The 21,597-nt window shown below is 36.9% G+C and overlaps 1 protein-coding gene and 1 pseudogene across 1 annotated transcript; both read left to right on the top strand.

Annotated features, from left to right (window-relative positions):
- Positions 1-926: 926 nt before the first annotated feature.
- Positions 927-15,337, top strand: LOC132271325 (TMV resistance protein N-like; annotated as a pseudogene).
- Positions 15,338-19,208: 3,871 nt separating this feature from the next.
- On the top strand, positions 19,209-19,724 carry LOC132270063 (disease resistance protein RPV1-like). Its single transcript, XM_059771274.1, has one exon. The coding sequence runs from the start codon at positions 19,209-19,211 to the stop codon at positions 19,722-19,724; it is 516 nt and encodes a 171-aa protein (XP_059627257.1).
- Positions 19,725-21,597: the final 1,873 nt, after the last annotated feature.

The raw sequence follows: 21,597 nt of genomic DNA, 5'->3' as shown, positions 1-21,597 counted from the left end.
TCACTATGTTATCCTTTTAAATTTAAAAGTGAATGTAATTAAGTTGTGAGATATCTGAAAATTCAAAGGGTAATTATGAAAAAATAGATTTTTTTTTTTTTTTTTTTTCGCTGTGTATACATAATACGTGTCCATGCGTGCACATCACAAATGGCTTGTCGGTGTACTTCTTCACTTTATATTAGTGTGTATTTAGCGTAAATAGGAAGTAGTTTTCTATTATACAAAATGATTTAATGATTATTAAATATAAAATAAAGGTTAAAGTGAAAAAAAATTCCTAATCTATGTTTAAATTTGCAAATAACCTCCAAAACTATATTTTGTGCATAATAGTGCAAAAATCCCTAAACTTTGTTTGAATTTGCGAATTACCCCCTAAACTATATTTTGTGCATAACATTTCCTAAACTATCTATATTTCATTAAATGATCATAATGTCCATTCTTATTGAATTACACTTAATCTATTTTTCTTATTGAAATAAATTATGAAAAAAAGAAAATATACTAATTTGATGACATATTCTCCATTAATTTTTTAATTTTTCATGAATATATTAAATGAAAAAGAAATAATTTTTTATTTAGGTAATTTATTAATTTTTCATCAATATATTATATATTGTACGAAAAAGAAGATATTTTCCTATGGTAAAAAAAAATATAAATTGGTTATAATAAGTTTTATTATAAATAATAAAATTTTAATATTAAGTTAATCATTTTAAAAAATGCTACGTACAAATTTATTTAGTACTCCGTATCTTTTTTTTTTTTCACTTTATTATAAATTGATATTAATAATAAAATTAAGTTAAATAATATAATTATAATTTAGATAAGAGAAAAAATAATAAAAATAATTTAATAAAAATAATAGAATAGTCCTTTGTAATGCTTGATGGAGGAGAAGACTTTTCATCATGCGTTTTTCTTTTTCCTGACCAAAAGTTTGATGGAGGAGAAGACTTTTCATTTTTAATGGATAGTTCCGCATCACTTTCCACCGACATTTCATTTCTTTCACACCCCCCAAAATCAAAAAAGAGAGCGAAATTGCTTATATCTAACACGCAATATATACAGAAAGTGAAGTTCGAAGTGTTCCTTCTACCCTTCAAATCCTTCACACAATCCACAAGTTTGTTTGGTTCCCAATGGCTTCCACCAGCACACACACAGTGTCTTCCTCTTCAAACCCTAACCCTAAATGGAATTACGAGGTATTCTTGAGCTTCAGAGGTGAAGACACTCGCAAGAGCTTTGTAGACCATCTGTTCACTGCTTTGTCTCAGAAAGGAATCTACACCTTCAAAGACGACGAGCAACTCAAGAGAGGAGAAGAAATTTCACCAGCACTACTCAAAGCGATCGAAGAATCTAGATTCGCTCTCATTGTTTTCTCCAGAAACTATGCTTCCTCCAAGTGGTGTTTGGATGAACTCGTCAAAATCGTTGAATGCAAGAAGACGATGGGGTAAACAGTGGTACCAGTGTTCTATGATGTGGATCCTTCGGAAGTGCGGAAACAAACAGGGAGCTTTGGATCAGCCTTTGAAATTCATGAGAAAGTTTTCAGTGGGAACATGGAGAAAGTGCAGAGATGGAAGAGTGCTCTGGTGGATGCAGCAAATATAAGCGGATATAGTGTTCCGGATACAGCAAACGGGTAATTACCACAATACTCGCATTTTGAATATATCGTGTATTGGATGATTGAAAATGAAAAATACAATTTTGAATATTTATTTTTTAAATGAAGTTCAGAAAAGAGGCATTTTTTAATTAACAGTCTTTAATAACTCTATCAGAACTCAAATTTTGATTTTATATATATATATATATATATATATATATATATATATATATATTCCTGAATTACTGGGGATTCATATTCACACACATGACTATATACACTTACATCTAACGCCTGTTCAAATTTGGGATTGTTCAGCCCTAGTTTAAACATGAAATGACCAATAATACCCTTTATGAAATGACCATTTAAGCCCTAGTTTGAATCCCAAATAATACCAATACTAAAGGTTGAATGCCTCTGACCATATTGTAAATAAGGTTAAGTTTGGTATTGTCAATTTAAATATAGTTTGAATCTTAGAATTTGGCTCTTAAAGAAGACAGCGCTTGTTCGTGGGTCTTCTTCATTGTGGATATTTCAATTACCAGGCAGGAGAGAGAGAGAGAGATTGTTCATGGGTCTTCTTCAAGTGGGTATTCTGATTACATAAATATGAAATACTATATGTATTGTGGCTTGTATTTATGCAATACTATATATATTTACATATGTACCATAATTAACATTGCATTTTGATTTTTATATATACACACACACGTGTATTGTGTAATATATATATATATGTATTTATATATGTATGTATTATAATTAAAAGAGAGAAAATAGAGGTGGTGGCGGCAATGGAGAGGTGAAGAAGAGAGAACATAGGAGGTGGTGGTGGTTGAGTGCAAGAGATGGTGTAACTGAGCCAGGGCAATTTTGTCTTTTTAAAATTTTGAGTTGCTTATGTCACAGCATGACAGTAGAATGGTTATATTAGAGATGGGGTAGTTTGCTGATTTTACAGCTACCGTTCACAAATCTGACAACTTGTAACTCAGATGGGTGTGTCGCAGTTATATTTTAAAAAGTTTAAGCCAGGTAATAAAGACAGACCTCAGGAGTGGTGTTGAAGGTGGTTCGTGAATAGGATTAGAAGATCGTTCCACATAAGCCAAGAATCTTGAGACCAGTATCCAAGTGGAGATCCAAGCAACACACGGGATTCTCTACGTGCGGAGATTAAGAAAGGGAAAGCCGAACTCGGTACGGTATAAGCTCGTGCTCGTCAAAGTGTAGCTATTAATGTGTTCTGTTGCCTCCTTAAAGGCTGATTAACGCCCCTTATTTATAGTACTTACCTCTTCGGTCAATGTCTTTTGGTCCTTTGGATGAGCCTGCTCTTACCCAAGGGTCCGAGGGTTTCTTCTTCTGACGGATGGGACATTGATGGATGGGCTGCGAGGCTTTGCTCCCCAGTCAAAAGAGGTAATGGCGCTTCCTAATTAATAGGGGTCTTATCAGACGTCATTCGTAATTAATGCGTCCTTTATTCCTTCCGAGCTCGAGCTTAGGTACCGAATATCCTTTCCCCCTTGTGTTGGCCTCGAGCTGAGGCGAGTCCTTGGATCTCAGCCACCTATCCACATGCCCTCAGATTCCCATACTTCAGAGGGAATAGGTCCCTTTCGAGGTTCTGCCTTCGTGGCCTCGCAGGATTCTATCCCAATTCTGTCCCGAGGCTTCCTTAGGAAGGAAAATGTGTCCAACAGGTCAGCCGAGGTTGCTCTTCCAGAGAGCACCCTCGAGCGAGCCAAGGGGGGGAGGAGCCCATCCGACTGGAGCGGGGCACGTCCACAGTAGAGGAAGGGTAGCGACCCCTTCCTCTGCCAGTGAGCTCAGTTATTGAATAGGTAGCTCGAGAATACCTAATCCACCGTGGGCACGCCAGGTAGACGCTGGCCAGTTGTGCCTATCTTGCAAAGGTGGCGCCACTTGAGCAGCCAACGTGGCGTGGTCATCAACAAGTGGTTAGAGGTATTCACCCTTAATTTTAATATATTTTACATACATATTTCTTGAGCAACATTGGCGCTTGTGTTTGATAGAGATGTAAAAATATACTTTACATACATATTTATTGGGCAACATTGGCGCTTAGGTTTGAGAAAGAGATGTAATTAGGGAGTGGGCATGTTCTGATATCACTTGTAACAGGTTTGTTGTTACCATCCAATCCAAAAGTGTAAGATGTTAAGGTGGTGGTGCTTCCTACCGACCATAGCTTTGGCACATCGCTTAGCCCCATTCATCTTCGGGGCAAGTGCGCTCGATGAGTAAGCTATTACACACTCTTTCAAGGGTGATTGGTCTAGGCAACCCTTATAAGCTCAAGACCCTCCACATTCGCATCTAATGTGAGACAAGACCCTTGTGACAATTAGCCAATTTGCAGTATAATTGGTTAACATACTCAATGTTAATTTGGCTTGCATAAAACACCAAAGTCATAAAGAGAAGGGTAAATTACTCTAACCTCCCTTGAGGTTTGGAATAATTTTGCATAGATGAAATTTTTGCAAAAATAACTCTATAACTCTTACATCCCTTGTCAGAGTTTATTGGATAAATGTTGTTAACTTTATTAATGTGATTGACATTTTACCCTTAATATCTTTAATAGTTCTTGAATAATAAAAAAATTTAACAAGAATAAGGAAAAATTAAAATGCCATCGCTCCCTTTCAAAACCTTTTATGTTTCTCTAGTATCCATCTGACCCTTTTCTTCTATTTACTGTTTTCTCTCTCTCCACCGCCACTATCTAAACCCTACCTCCACCACTCCCCCTCACCAATGTCGCGACTCTCTCTTTGTCATGACTCATGACCCGCCATGTAAATATTGTCCGCTTTGCACACTATCCTCTCGGTACCCACGGTTTTGCTCAAAACGTGTCTACATGGTTAAGGGGGTGTTCACATATGTAAGTCTCAACAACTTCTCCCTCTTAGGCGATGTGGGATGTCACAATCACCCACTCTTGGGACCCTGTGTCCTCGCTGGCCTGACCCTCATGGGCTTGTGCACGCCCCCCATGTTTGGCTGAGGATTAGTTCTGATACAATTTGTCACGACCTGCACACATCGTGTAGATATTGTCCGCTTTGCACACTCTTTAATAGCTATTTTTTCAATGAAAGCTGGAAATACATCAAAAAAACAAATTGTATCTTTTCTCTGCATTGCATACTGAGCTACATCATGAGCCATTCTATTAGCTTCTCTCTTGACCCACTCTATCTTCCACTGATCATGCATTTGTTGATTAACACAAATATCCTCATAAATGGATGCAATGCTCACTGCAACATTCTTCGGCTGAATCACTAATTTGCAGTCTCCCTCAATCACCACCTCAGTTAACTCCCATGCTACTGCCCACTTCAAGGCTAATCTAGTAGACATAGCTTCAGCTACTAAGGCTGTTGCCACCATAGGGAAGAAGTGAATGACCACTTTCAAAACCTTTCCATTCGAATTCCTGAGGACTAAACCAGTTGCAGCCTCATTTGTTTGTTTGTTTGAGCTCTAAAAGCTGCATCAAAATTCAATTTGAGCTTACCATCTGATGGTGCAATCCATCTTACCGGCTGCTTGTTCAAACCATCTCCATTTCCAATACCACCTACAGTATCGTGACTATTACCCAATACATCCTTAAACTCATGCCACTGTTGTGTTGCAAGCTGAACCAGAACTCTTTCCTCAATGACTTGCTGATCAAAATAAAATTTATTTCGACTTCTCCAAATATGCTAACAAATATACACCACCAGACTTAAATTGTGCATCTTTTCAGCGGATTTCTCCCATAGTTTCAATAGGCTGCAAAACCATTGAACCCTAGAAGAAGCAGTAAAAAGTACTTGGTCCAGTCTAATTGGGCACTGCTTCCAGACTTTGACTGCATATGGGCACCTCAGTATAACATGGTCTATAGATTCCTCTAAACCACATCTCAAACATGCATCATCTTGTACTATTATACCTCGTTTCTTTAGATTTGATGATACGGAAATAGTCCCATAGTAAAATGGATCAATTTTTCCTTCACCTTCAGATTCCATAGCTGACTCCAAAAACCATGAGCATTTGCACAATCCCCAATCCTCCTGGCATATCCGGAACTGTGATGTGGACCTTGCAGCCATTCAAATGCAATTCTATAAGCAGATTTAACCATAAAGTTTCCATCATTAGTGAAGTGCCACAGTAGTCTATCTTTAGCATATGTCTCACTTACAGGAATAGTCAGGATCTTCTCTACCTCTGTTGAATTAAAGAGTTGTGCTACAAGTGATGTGTCCCAAGATCTTGTTTCAGGATTCAACAAATCTCTAACAAATTTAACAGAGAAACCTTCAGGACAGGTTGAAATAATTTTGAATCTTAGCAAATTTGGAACCCAAGGGTCTGCCCATACATTAACACCATCATCTGTGCCCACCCTCCATCGCAACCTCTCTTGAGAACCTCTCTGCAACTACACATGCTTTTCCAAGCCCAGATGGAGCTCTTTCTTACTCTAGCCTCCAAAAAAGAAGTCTCCGAAAAATATTTACCTTTGTAAATTCTTGACAACAAGCTACCATCTTCAACTGCAAGTCTCCATCCTTGCTTGGATAACAAGGCAAGGTTGAATGCCTGTAGATGTCCAAACCCCAGACCACCATCTTTCTTAGTTCTACACAAGTGATCACATTTCATCCAACATATCTTCTTTCCCTCCTTAGGCCGTGCCCACCAAAAGTGCATAATCTTTTTACTTAATTTTCAGCGTATCCCAATAGGAATCTTAAAGCAACTCATTGTGTACATGGGGATGGCTTGAAGAACAGATTTTATTAGTCTCCTTCCCAGCTGCGGAAAAGAAACAATCCTTCCACTCATTGATTTTTGCCACCATTCTGTCCTCAAGATACTGAAAGATTTGCCTTTTTGACCTTCCAATCTCAGCAGGTAAACCCAAGTATCTATCAAAACTTCCTCCAGCTCAAACACCCAACCTTCTACTCAATTCAATTCTGTCATCAACAGTTACATTTGAACTAAAAATAATAGATGACTTTATATAATTTACTTGCTGTCCATTTAATTCTTCATATCTGAGCAATATCTGTCTCAACACATTCAATTCACATAAGTCAATGATGAAGAATCTCTATCTGAGCTTGATAGAGATAGGATTGAGAATCCTTTCACTGAAGAAGAAGTTCTTAGAGCTTTATCAAGTTGTAATGGGGACAAAACTCCGGGACCTGATGGCTTTGCTATGCGATTTTTGAAGGAAAGTTGGGCGGTTGTAAGAAATGAGGTAATGGGTACTTTTCAGGAGTTTCATTCTTCTAGCGTTTTCGAGAAATCGCTTAATGCTTCATTCATTGCCCTTATCCCAAAAAAGGGAGGCGCTTCAGATATAAAGGATTTTTGTCCTATTAGCTTGGTGGGCTGTATTTACAAACTTATTGCTAAGGTTCTTGCTTTAAGGATGAGGGAAGTTATGAATGGGATTATTTCGGATTCTCAGAACGCTTTTGTAGGTGGAAGGCAAATTCTTGATTCAGTCCTTATTGCTGGTGAAAGTGTGGATTCCAGATTGCGGAGTGGTATTCCTGGAGTTTTATGCAAACTTGATATTGAGAAAGCATATGATCATGTGAATTGGAATTTCCTCCTATATTTGTTACAAAGAATGGGGTTTGGAAGTAAATGGAGGAAGTGGATTGAGACCTGTCTTTCGTCTGTCAAGTTCTCAGTTCTTGTGAATGGTTCTCCCGCTGGTTTATTTGGCTGCTCTAGGGGTATAAGACAAGGAGATCCTTTGTCATCTTTTCTTTTTCTTGTTGTTATGGAGGGGTTAAGTAGACTTATGCGTAGGGCAGAGGACCTTGGGTTTATAACAGGTTTCAGGGTAGGTAGAGATTTAGATCATCAGATGGAGATTTCTCATCTACTCTTTGCGGATGATACCTTGGTTTTCTGCGATGCTGATGTTTCTCAACTTCGATACTTAAGGTGTGTATTGACTTGTTTTCAGGCAGTTTCTGGGCTTAAGGTCAATGTGGCTAAGAGTATGCTTGTCCCAGTAGGGAATGTTTAGGATATTTCCTCTTTAGCTGTAGTCCTTGGATGCAGGGTGAGTTCTTTCCCTATTCCTTATTTGGGTTTGCCCCTAGGGGTCTCTTTAAGGTTAGTGGGGAGTTGGGATTCCGTGATTGACAGGTATGCGAAGAGATTGGCAGGTTGGAAGAAGCAATATTTGTCAAAAGGGGGTAAAGTTACTCTTATCAAGAGTACGTTATCGAGCCTTCCCACTTATTTTCTTTCTATGTTCCAAATCCTTTGTTCCGTTGCAGATAGGATTGAAAAAATTCAAAGGGATTTCCTATGGGGTGGAAAGGGCGATGAGTTCAAGTACCACCTAGTCAGATGGGAGGATGTTTGTAAGCCCGTGAAATTGGGTGGACTTGGTATAAGACGTTTAGTTCCTTTTAATCAAGCTCTCCTAGGTAAATGGTTATGGAGATTTGGGAGGGAAAGACATCGTCCTTGGCGCAGGTTAGTCTCTTGTAGGTATGGGGAAGAGGCTGGAGGTTGGTCTACACATCCGGTTACCCTGGCGGGAGGAGTAGGGATGTGGAAGGCTATTCGGAAGGGATGGGATGTTTTTTCAGCTCATATCAGTTTCAAACTCCGTGATGGTCGTTGCATTCGGTTTTGGAAAGATCTCTGGTGTGGGGATTAACCTCTTTCTCGTACATTTCCTAGGTTATTTAGTATTGCTGTTGATAAACATACCTATGTAGTTGATTGTTATCGGCTTGATAGCAGTGGGATTATATGGGATGTGCATTTTCGGCGCTCTTTTCAGGATTGGGAGATGGACGAGGTATGTGTTTTTCTGGATCTTCTGTATCGGCAGGAGGGCATTGGTAGAGGTAACGATGTTTTAATTTGGGCTCCTTCTTCCCACGGTCGCTTCGAAGTTAGATCCTTGTTCTTATGCTTGTCAAATTTTGTTAATCGAGATTTCCCGTGGAAAACTATTTGGCGGTCTATGGCTCCAACTAGTGTGGCTTTCTTTGTTTGGACTGCTGTGTGGGGAAAGATTCTGACAATTGATAATTTGAGAAAAAGGGGCAATTGTATAGTTAATTGTTGTTGTCTATGCAAGGATGATGAGGAGTCCGTTGATCACCTTCTTTTGCATTGCCCTGTGGCGAATGATTGTTGGAATCTTATTATTGGGCTGTTTGGTATGTGTTGGGTTATGCCACGATCTACTAAGGCGTTAATTCATGCCTAGAGAGGTTGTAGAGTGAGAAGAGATATTCAATTTCTGGAGAATTGTACCACATTGTGTATGGTGGTGCATCTGGAAGGAGAGAAATAGTAGAATGTTCGAAGGGAAAGAGTCGTCCACGGCAATGATCAAACTTTACATTCTTCGTTTTCTCTTCAATTATGTGACGAGGAGCTTTTGTTCTTCTTCTGATGATTTAATTACTTTCTTGGATTCTCTGGGACCTTAGTCCCGGCTCCACTTTTGTAATTGGGATGCGTTCCCCTTTTGAACGCCTTTTTTATGTTATTTCTTACTTATCAAAAAAAAAAAATTCACATAAGTCAGCTTTACAAAATTCTAAAGAGTCGTCGGCAAAAAGCATATGCGACACAATAGGACAACTCCTATGCATGTTGATACCAAGAAAAACTCCATCTCGGATTGCTTGTTGAATTAATTTAGTTAAACCCTCTGCACACAAGAGAAATAGATAAGGTGCAAGTGGATCGCCTTGCCGAAGTCCTCTAGAGAGCACAAAAAAGATCCCCTGCACAACCATTCACCAAAACATAATAGGATACAGTACCAACAGTAGCCATAACGAAACGAATACATCTATCATCAAATCCCAGGATGTGCAAAACCTTCTGGACATAAACCCCATTCCACCCTATCATATGCCTTTGCCATGTCAAGCTTAACCACCATAAATTATTTTTCCTCCTCCTCCTAGTTTTAAAAATGCACCACATCATGTGCAATAAGTATATTATCGGTGATCAACCTATATGGAACTAAAGCACTCTGCTCCTCGCTAATGAAGAGTCTAACAACTACATTGCACAATGAAATGGGCCTAAATTGGGTAATTATCGTAGGCACTTTCACTTTTGGATCTAACACAATATTGGTTGAATTTAAACTTTTAAGCAACTGACCATGCAATAAAAAATCATTTAAGGCATTTACCAAGTCATCTTTCACCACCCGCCAATTCTGCTGAAAGAAAATTGGAGTCATTCCATCTGGCCCAGGAGCTTTTAATGGTGCCATGTCCATAACAGCTTGATACACTTCAACTTCAGAAGCTTCCCTCAATAGTTGGAGATTCATTTCATTTGTAATTCTGGGTTCCCACAGGCTCCAAACATCATCATCATTCACTGTTCCTGTAGAAGTAAACAAAATTTGAAAATAATGCTCAGCTTCTCCTTGAATTTCCTGATCCGAATCAACCCAATGACCTTGAGTATTCTCCAGCCCCTTAATTACTTTTCTACTCCTTCGTCTCATAGTGGCTGCATGAAAAAATCTGGAATTTCTATCTCCAAGTAACACTCACTCTTTTCTGGATTTTTGTCGCCAAAACAGCTCTTCCTTTTTCCATACAGCATTTATTTCTTTCTGTAATCTAGAACACTCCCCTGCCTTGTAGTCAATCTCATTTTCCTTTTCCTCCTTCAGGCGAGTCTCCAATTGTTTAATTTCCACCTGGGAATTCCAATTTTTCTGCCGACTCCACTTGCCCAGTTCAAACTTAAAATTTCTCCTTAACCTTATATTGTAAAGTACCATGTCCCCTTGAACACCAAGTTTGTTCAACAACTTTACTGAATTTCTCATCTTTTAACCATCTTGCATCAAATTTGAAAGTCTTCCTTTTAGGCCCCTTTTCCCATGACAAATCAAGTGTAATAGCATGGTCCAAGCCAACCACAGTTAAATGTTGCAGTGCTGTACCCGGAAAATGAACCCTCCAATCAATAGTTGCAAGTGCTCAATCCAACCTTTCATTCACATTCGCTTGCCCATCCAGATTATTGCACAAGGTAAATGGATATCCTGAATACCAAATTACAGCTTTCCACCATCTCTCTAAAATATGTGCATGTATATTATACACATAAACATTCCATATATATGTATGTCTGTCGGTTGAATTCTATATCCGTAAAAACTACAAAAATAAATATGTATTTTCGGGTTTTCTTTTTCCCGCTAAGTAACATTAAAAGGTTTAATATTAGTATTAAGTATTAAAGTGGTTAATTTGTATTTTTACACTGATTAGTAGGGATAGTTGAGTTAATTCAATTCATTAAAGGGCAATTTTGGTATTTTTTTAAAAATTTGTGACATTGACTGTGTTTTCATAAAACCTTGAGGGAGGTTGACTCAAATTTTTTTCAAAACATTTATGTGCTGGTGATTACTCCAAACCTTAGGGGAGGTCAGAGTAATGTACCCTAAAAGGAAAGTAAAATCAGAAGGGGAAAAAATCAAAATAGCACACACCAAAAACTATAATTAATCTATTTGTAGCAATCGTTCGCATACCTAGAATGATTTAATATAGGAATAGTAAATTATTTTTTCTTCACATGTTCAAAATCCTCTTTTACAAATACTTTTTCTTCATGTGACTTGAACTCAATTATCTCTTATCTGAAATCAATTTACATTTGAATTTCTGGATCAACATTTGGATAGACTTTTCGAATTTGTTTGTTAGTCTATTGTTATATCAGCAGTCCTTTCACCCACCCCCTTTTTCTTATGTTCCCAGCGCTGAGGCCAGTCTTTCATCCTTGTGGACGGTAATAATGATAGCTTAGAATCCTAAGTAAAACATCATCTGTCATAAACCAAGGCAACTTGCCTCGAATGTCTTAAATATGTGTTGATATGCTTAGATGTTTAGTTGTTTCAGTTTCTCATTAAAGTACTTTTATATTCCTATTGGGGAAGTTCAATAAAAAATTAACCAGCATTGCATTTATTAATGTTTCTTCATTTGGCTATTATTATTTTCAAGTTTTCAACTTACCACATGATCAAGATTCTAACTCTACAGGCATGAATCAAAGTGTATCGTACAAATAGTTGAAGAGATTTTCAATGAACTGAATAATACAACTCCACTAGTTGCCCAAGATCTGGTTGGAACAGAGTCTCGTGTGGAGAAAATGGAATCATTGTTGCGTGAAGGGTTGGATGAGGTTCGTTTTATAGGAATATGGGGAATGGGGGGAATAGGAAGACGACTATTGCAAAAGCTGTTTATAATCGGATCTTTCGTCAGTTTGAAGGTAGCTGCTTTCTCTCAAATGTTAGAGAATTCTCAGAAAAACAAGGTCTGGAAGCTTTACAAAAACAACTCCTTTCTGAAATCCTTATAGGGAGTAATATAAATATAACTGATACGGTGAGAGGAGCCAACATAATAATATCCAGACTACGTTTTAAAAGGGTTCTTGTCGTTCTTGATGATGTGGATAAACGGGAGCAACTAGATGCAGTAGCTGGAGAGCATGGTTGGTTTGGCGTTGGGAGTAGAATCATCATAACGACAAGAGATAAACATTTGCTAACTGCTCATGGAGTGAATGAAAGTCACACAGTTGAGGCATTGAGTAAAGATGAAGCTATCCAGCTCTTTTCTTGAAAAGCCTTTAAACAAAGTTTTCCTTCTGAAGGTTATTTGGAACTCTCAAACCAGATGGTAGATTATGCCAGTGGCCTTCCATTAGCTCTTACAATTTTGGGTTCTTTTCTATATGGTAGAACAACAGATGAATGGAAATGCACATTGATTAAGCTGCACAAAATTTCTTACAAAGAAATTCTTCAAGTGCTTAAAATCAGTTTTGACGGACTGGATGAAATGGAGAAGGAAATTTTCCTTGATATTGCTTGTTTCTTCAAAGGGAAAGACACGGGTCATGTAACAAGAATACTCGACAGCTGCGGCTTCTGCCCAGGGATTGGAATACCTGTTCTAATTGAAAAGTCTCTCATAACTATTCCAAAAGATTATTTTTGGTTGCATGATTTGATACAAGAAATGGGCTGGTATATTGTTCGTCAAGGATCTCAAGAGTTCTGGAAACGTAGCAGGTTGTGGCTTCAAGAGGATGTTTGTTATGTGTTGAGAGAAAATATGGTAAGATAGCTCATGAAAAATCAGTCATTTTACTAACTGACATTTTATTGAAGAAGCCACATTTTGTAATCCTAACAGACATTTTATATTTATCTTTGACTTCTGCTTTGTGCTCTCGGTTGTTAGGGGACAGAAAAAGTTGAAGCCATAGTCTTGGAACTGCCTGAACCAGAAGTTGTTGAACTTAATTCTGAAGCCTTCACAAAGATGAAGAAACTAAGGCTATTCAAAGTCCACAATGTGGTGTTCAGTAAAGGCCCTGCACATCTTCCAAATGCGTTGCGGTGTCTTGATTGGCATGCATACCCTTCAGGCTGTCTGCCAGCAAGTTTTCAGGCAGAGAATCTTGTTGAACTTAGCATGTGTCATAGCAGCATTAAACAACTTTGGAAGAAAGTAAAGGTATGATCAATATTATATATTTTAACTTTATTGACTATATGACTATACTGTCATGTTCTTGAGAGGCAGTTATTCTAATTTTTTCCATTTGTTTCAACAGCCTCTGCCCAAGTTGAAACTCATCAACCTCAGTCACTCCCATAGGCTATCCAGAACCCCGGACTTCACACTTTTTCCAAATCTGGAGACACTGATTCTTGAGGATTGTATGAGTTTGGTAGAGGGTCACCCATCCATTGGAGTTCTCAAAAGGCTTGTTTTTCTAAGTCTGAAAGACTGCAAAAATCTTAAGAGATTTCTGATTGGTATTCATTTGGAATCTCTTGAGACTTTTATTCCATCAGGCTGCTTGAAATTATGTAGGTGTGCAGAAATCTTGGGGGATATGGTATGCTTATCAGAACTTTATTTGGATGGAACTGCCATAAAAGAACTGCCCTCGTCAATTGAACATCTAACTAGCCTTACTTTGATGGATTTAAGTGAATGCAAATACCTTACGAGTCTTCCAAGAACCATTTGTAGGTTGAGTTGTCTAAAAACTCTCTCTCTCTCTGGGTGCTCAAAACTTGATGAATTGCCAGATGACCTGGGAAATATAAAATGTTTAGAGGAGCTTCACGTAAATAAAACTGCTATCAAACAACTACCATCCTCCTTTAATCTTTTGGAAGACCTTAAAGTTTTATCCCTCAGTGGTTGCAAGGGACCAATATCTCAATCATTTTTTTCATCTTGGTTTTTACCAAGGAAATGTGAAGATTCTTTGTGTTTGGTGCTTCCTTCTTTAGCAGGTTTGAATTCCTTAACGAGACTAGATCTTAGTGATTGCAATCTGTTTGGAGGGATCCCCAGTGACCTTGGCAGCTTATCCTCTTTGAAAAAGTTGAATTTAAGCAGAAACAATTTTGGTAGTTTACCTGCAAGCATTTCCGGGCTTTCTCAACTTAAAACCCTCAAGTTAGTAGGCTGCAAGAGGCTAGAAGCATTACCAAAGCTTCCATCGTGTATTCTTAAATTAATGGCAGATGATTGCCAATCATTAATAAGCATTGGAGATCTGTCAACAAATAATAGATCACTGTGCACGGTCACATTCACTAATTGCTTTCAGCTGTTAGAGTATAACTGGAGTAAAAATGTGGTTGATGTGTTGCTGAGATTGCTCTTTCAGGTTACTCTCTCTTCCTCTTTCTATATACTACGTATATATGAGTATGTTGTATTTGAATGAATGACATGTTTTCTTGGTACAGAGGATCAGTGTCTCAAATACTATTTTTGTTGTTGTTTTACAGGGAAGAGAGATTCCAGAGTTCTTCAGCCCTCAGAATTTGGGTACTTCAACATATCTGCAACTGCCTCCAGATTGGTGTAACGAGATGAGATATGTGGGGATTGCCTTTTGTGCTGTTTTTGACTTGGCAACTGCAAACTCACCTTTGAAGATGTCATTCGGTTTCGTAGAAGATCCTAATAAACCAAGTCCTGTTCTTGTCAGTAGTCACTTATGGATTCCCACAGATTCCGAACGTATCTTGCTGAGCTATGTTCCAACAGATTACCTTCTGAGTCTGGATCCAAATCCAAAATGGTGCCAACTTGAGGTTTCCCTTGATTTTGAAGATCCGAAAATTGGTTTCAGGAGTTTGCCGATGGAGAAGTGGGGATTCCATCTAGTGTGCGTGAAAGATGTGAAAAAATGGAAGGATGGGTGTGGGAATTTGGGAATCATTGACGAGTCTGATGAAGCCGCAGCAGTACTGGAAGACAAAAATAATAATACTCTCAAGAGAAAGCGTGATGGTTCTGATGATGATCAAAGCCCCCTGGCTAAGAGAGAGTATGTATTTTGAGATCATTATCATATTATACATTCGTGTTTCGGTTAATGTTTTTATGGTTTCTTGCTATAACATTTTGAAAAGTTATTTGTATAATGTGACGTATGGTGTGAATTTACTAAGGATGTGTTCGGCTGTATGGAATTGAAGAAAATTTTAGTTTAATTTTAAGAGTCGTTTTTCTCCATTTCCACCAATTTTAATTTTAAGACTTCAACTCCATGCAGCGGCACATCTCCTCTTGCATTGTATGCTTTTAAGTTCTACATTTTTATATCACCACACCTACTTGAGAAAGTCATTACTTTTGAACAACATTTACATCAATGACAAACCAAACCCACCCCTCTAACCGCGGTCAAGGATATTTTTGAAATGTGGAATTCTCTCATCAATGTAAAATTTATACAGTTATATGAGTAGTTAGTTTATATAATATTCTTACTTTCATTTGTCCTTATGAAGACTTGAACCAGGTCCATACTACTCAGAGGTGCATGAAATTTTTTTCTTATTTTTATACATTCTACAAGAACTCTCTGGTATCTTAAAAAAAATGTTTACTGAATAGTTTTACATTTTTAACGAAATAGCAAACCCTCACAGAAAGTGAATAGCATTCGAAGTGTTCCTTCTTCTACTCTTCAAATTCTTCACACAATCACAAGCTTTTTGGTTCCCAATTAATAATGGCTTCAGAGGTGAAGACACTCGCAAGAAGTTTGTAGACCACCTGTTCGCTGCTTTGTCTCGTAGAGGAATCTAAACCTTTAAAGATGATAAAGAACTCAGAAGAGGGGAAGACATTTCACCGGCGCTGCTGAAAGCGATCGAAGAATCGAGGTTAGCTCTCATCAGCCTCTGTAAAAACTATGCTTCCTCCAAGTGGTGTTTGGATGAAGTCGTGAAAATCGTTATGCAAGAAGACGATGGGGCAAACAGTGGTACCAGTGTTCTATGATGTGGATCCTTCGGAAGTGCGGAAACAAACAGGGAGCTATGGATCAGCCTGTGAAATTCATGAGAAAGTTCAGTGGGAACATGGAGAAAGTGCAGAGGTGGAGACTGCTCTGGTGGAAGCAGCAAATATAAGCTGGTATAGTGTTCCGGATACAGCAAACGGGTAATTATCACAAGTTTAGGGCATTCTATTTTATTATGCCTGGTCATAGCACCATCTCATGGAAAAGTAAGGAGCAATCTACTGCAATCTACTGTTTCTCGTTCATTTGCTGGAGCTGAATATCGTGTAATGACTACAACGACATGTGTTCGATTATGAATGATGGATACTCTAAAAGATCCGACATCACCATCATTAGTCAAAGGACTATAACTCAATGGTATAATCTCTCCGACCTTAGAGCAACTCCAATGCTCTCTCATTTGGGTCTCTCAAAACTCAAAATATGAGAGTTGGGTAAAAAATGACCTTTCCAATGGGCTCATATTTGAGCTCTCAAAATTTGAGATTCTCAAATTTCTCATATATGGCAGCTGCCAAATTTTTTTTAGTAAGTCTCTCATTTCCCAAAATGGTACCGTTTCTCACCAATCATTACCCACTTGCATCTCTATATGTATATTATATATATAATATATTATACATATATATTATATATAAATTTCAAAAAAAAAAATTATATAAAAAAATTAATCCACAAATAGTGGTAAAAAAATAATAAAAATTTTGTTTTGTTTTTGTTCTTTTTTGACCAAATATTTTAAATTTGTACTTTTTTTTAATTAGATTTAATTTTAGTTTCTTTCTAATATCTACAACTTGACTTGGAATGTGCCTAATATTAATATTACTGATACAAATATGAATGGTAGGAATGCTAGTTGAAAAAGAATAGTAGTTGTGTTAAAAAATAGCAGTTTGAGTGAAATGTACTATTGGAGCAGAATTGCTAAAATGTAGCATTTTGGCACTGTAGCATCTATCAAAATATAGATTTGGCATGCGAAAATATGTTTTAGCATTGCATATGCTCTTAAAAAAGAAAGAGAGGGATTCGAGCTCTAACATCAAAACCTCATGTTCGGAGATACTAGGGGTGGCAATTCGTATTTGCAGGTCGTAATCGTGTCGTATCGATCTAAGGGTATTATACTAAATAGCTCAATTCGAACACGACCAGTTTAATAATCGTGTCAGAAACCCTCAACACCGCGACCTTTTTCTTTTTAATGACATGTTTAATAAAATTAAATATTTTATTATTTAAATTATTAATAATACTCGATCAAACATTAAATACTAGAAAAATATAAGTTTCAATCCATCCAAATTACTAAATAATTTCTAATATACAAAAGAATAAATTATAAGATACAAGTTTAGATAGTTATTTTGAAATTTAAATATAAATTTGCTTATGACACGTATAGTTAAACGGGTTACACGGGTTAAACCCCTCAACCCAAATACGACACGATTAACTAAACGGGTTAATCATGTTGACCTGTTTACTATCCGAACCCGTTTAAGATCAACACAAAACCATTTAACTCGTGTCGTGATCACTGCAGCTGAAACCCTCTTCAATTGGCTCGCGAGTTGGTGTGTTTGGATGTGTTTGGTTTTCCCTTCTCATGAGTTCCTCTCTCCGTATACTTTCTCTCTCTTTCTATATATATTTATATATATATATATATTTGCTTTTATATAGAAATTATTATGTGTAATTTTATATTTTCTAATATATGTGATTATATGTGTAATGTTATCATTTCTAATATATTTGTGTGTGTGTGTATATATATATTGCCCATGGTGGTGATGGGGATTGTGGTAGTGTGAATTGGTATTTTAGTCACTAAAAGTGGATTCTATGGGTAGTTAAGTCTTTTCATATAATAAATAAGTTTAGTCTTTTAGTATATTTCTTTAATGCCTTTTATTTTATAGTTGTTACGGTATATATATAGTTGTAAATTTGCAAAATATTTATGGATAGTTTAGTCTTTTAATATATTTCTTTAGGTTAAAGTTTTTTTTGACAAAGTTAAAGGACATTTAAGTCATTTTATATAATGTCTTATGTCTAAAGATAACAGTTGGGGTGTAAGTGAAAAACAGAACAAACGTTTGTAGCATGAGTGATAGTAATTTTTGAAAGTTGTTTCAATGTCATATTTGACCAAACTTAAAAGGGTGTCAGTGAAATTATCTTATTTAATAATATTAATTAGTAAATAATAAAATAAGATATTAAGATAGGAAGTTAGAGTTTATCTATATTTAGTTTAACGTGCAAATCACCATCAACTTTGACCGGTCAATGTGAACAAACATTGAGATTTACACTATTCTGGTCATCCTAATTAATTAAGGTTGCTTAATTTGGACTTACTGCATATTACAAAAGTCCCACCTGCCACAAATTAGACTCGTTTCAGTTTCCTTTTTGAATTAATTAATCAATCGATAAGTTTACATTGTCCAATAAATTGTTTACTATATCAGGCACAATGCTAATTATGCTCCTTCAACCACTATTTATGGTGTTCAAAAATAAAAATAAAAATTAATACTACACTAAAAACCTAATTTGGTAAGTGAATATCTATTCACCATCTTTGATTTGGTAATTAAAGATTACATGTTTATTTTTTATTGATTCATATCTCACTACTGTGGACACAAGTATTGTCTTTTTTTATTTATATCATATCATATAATTGATTGATGATGTAAATGATAATATATTTCTCATGTAAAAAGTTCTTTTTCTTTTTCCAGATTCACACTATTCTCTTCAACCTAATTAAGGTTGGTGATTTGAACAATAAGACAGATAATTAGAGGTCCTTGAAAGAAAGGTTAACAGCTAACAATGGGCATTGGAAAAAAATTTGTGCTCTTAATTATTTTGCCACCATTCTAATTTTACTGCATGTTTACAAAAAGTGCACAAATTAGACTTTTATCATTTTCGATTTTGAATTAATTAATCAATCAATAAGTTTACATTGTCCAAGAAATTGCTTACTACACCAATCACCGTATACAAATACCAAACCCTGCGAAGAGCATTCCGAAGTGTTCCTTCTACCCTTCAAATCCTTCACACATTCTTACCAATGGCTTCCACGAGCGCACACACAGTGTCTTCCTATTCTACTTGTACCCCTAAGTGGCATTATGAAGTATTCTTGAGCTTCAGAGGTGAAGACACCCGCAAGAACTTTGTAGACCACCTGTTCACTGCTTTGTCTCGGAGAGGAATCTACACCTTCAAAGACGACCAACAACTCAGAAGAGGGGAAAATATTTCACTGGCGCTTCTAAAAGCAATTGAAGAATCGAGGTTCGCTCTCATCGTCTTCTCCAGAAATTATGCTTCCTCCAAGTGGTGTTTGGATGAACTTGTGAAAATCATTGAATGCAAGAAAACGATGGGGCAGACAGTGGTACCAGTGTTCTATGATGTGGATCCTTCGGAAGTGCGGAAACAAACAGGGAGCTTTGGATCAGCCTTTGAGATTCACGAGAAAGATTTCAGTGGGAACATGGAGAAAGTGTTGGGGTGGAAGACAGCCCTGGTGGAAGCAGCAAATATAAGCGGATATAGTGTTCGGGATACAGCAAACGGGTAATTATCACAAATTCAGCGCATTCTTAGTTCACTTATCTAGTAATTATATCGTGTTTTGGATAATTGAAAATAATGCAAAAAAACAATTTTGAATATATTGGGTTTTGCATGATTGAAAAATAAAGGGATAATTTCACTCATACCCCCTGATGTTAGGTCATATTTCACCTAAATGAAGATTTGGTTTTTAACTTTCACTTACATCCCAATTTGCTTTTTGGACTCTGACACATGTGAATTGACTCTTTTATCCTTAACTTTTTAATACAAAAATATACTGTGTATAATTTTAAAAGACAAAACTACCCAATGATATCATACACACAAACACCTACCATTACCTCATCCCTCTCATACAAGCCTTCATTCTCTTCAACCTCTGGAATTATACCCAATAAGGCCCACAGTTCTTTACGTCACAAAATATAGAAGATTAGAACAAAAAGACCAGTCACAATAAACCCTAATTCGACCACTACCTTGGACTCGGGACTCTCTCCTTTGACAGAATCTAAACCCGGCGTGCTCCCACCATTGCCGACGAGCTCCAAAGCTTCACTACCTAATTCGGCAAGCCCAAAGAGCAACATCGTAGTTCGGCGACCTAACTCCTCAACTATCCATCATCACCACAGAATTAAACTCACAGGCAAACCAGTACTCTCCACAGCCGTCCTCACCGCCATTCCAAGCTCTTTTGATCACTATTTCTCTTGAGCTTTGTTCTATGCTTGTTATTTAGTTGCTCTATTTTTCTATTCTCCCGTTTTCTTTACTGTTCTAACAAGTGTAACAATGTTAATATAGTTGTTTTGAAATAAAAAATAAAAATCATTTACTAACAATCTATTTGCAGACAACTTGTATCAGTTTATATATGTATAGATATACACACAAAATTACACACAAATATGTATATAGATATATACACACACATACAAAATAGAGCCGGGGAGCCAACAAGGTCAGCCGGATCGATGATAGGGCGACGACACCAACTCAGCTAACATCGATCTCAAGAGGTGTAGGCGGTGGCGACACCAACCCTCGATCTCCCAACCCTCTCAACCGCCGACCTCCCAACCCTCTCCGATTTGCCTCCCAATCGACGACGACCTCAAGACCCAACATCCAATCTCTTCGATTCATCTCCCAACCCTCTCTGACGCGCTCTCTCTCTCAAAATCCCTCCACGACGACGCCGTTCTTCAGTTGCCGTTGAAGATGGAGTCCTTACGAGTCAAAGAACTCGGTCACAGCTTAGTGTGGGTTAATTGGGATGATTGTCTGAGAGGAGGAAGAAGAGGAAAGGTGTGTTGGGGGTAGTTTAGTCACAAAAATAGTCAACATAAGGTCAAAAGGTAACATAGTCATTTAACACCTCAAAAGTGCTATGACCCCACCAAAAATTGACATTTGGGGTGTAAGTGAAATGTTAAGTCACTAATTCAAATATGGCTTAACCTCAGGGGGTCTGAGTGAAATTAACCAAAAAATAAAAGAGTAGTTTTGAATATTTATTTTTTAAATGAAGTTTCAGAAAAGAGGCATTTTTGGATAACAATCTTTAATAATTCTATCAGAATTGCCCCTTAATGTAAATTTAATAAAATTTCAATTGTCCTAAAATGATTTTCATTTTAGGTTTTCTTTTTCTTTTTAATTTTTTTTTTCTAAAAATTAAGAAAATTTTAAAATTGTTCCAAGGTATTTTTATTTTCTTATAGACGCACCATTAATAAAAATTTCAAAAAAATTTTATAACCACTATTCAGGAAAAAAAGTTATAACCACCATGCCAAATGAGTTATTTGTATTAATTTTAATATTATATATATATATATATATATATATATATATATATATATTCTTTA

The sequence above is a fragment of the Cornus florida genome, unplaced genomic scaffold (assembly GCF_030987335.1).
Source record: "Cornus florida cultivar Cherokee Brave unplaced genomic scaffold, ASM3098733v1 CherokeeBrave_3.0.0_Hap2_Chr08, whole genome shotgun sequence".
NCBI lineage: Eukaryota > Viridiplantae > Streptophyta > Magnoliopsida > Cornales > Cornaceae > Cornus > Cornus florida.
Note: the sequence above shows the minus strand (reverse complement) of the source record. Positions and strands in the feature narration are given on the sequence as shown.

What these genes read in the sequence shown, in the direction of transcription:
- LOC132270063 (XM_059771274.1), top strand. Translation starts at nt 19,209, where the DNA reads ATGGCTTCCACGAGCGCACACACAGTGTCTTCCTATTCTACTTGTACC.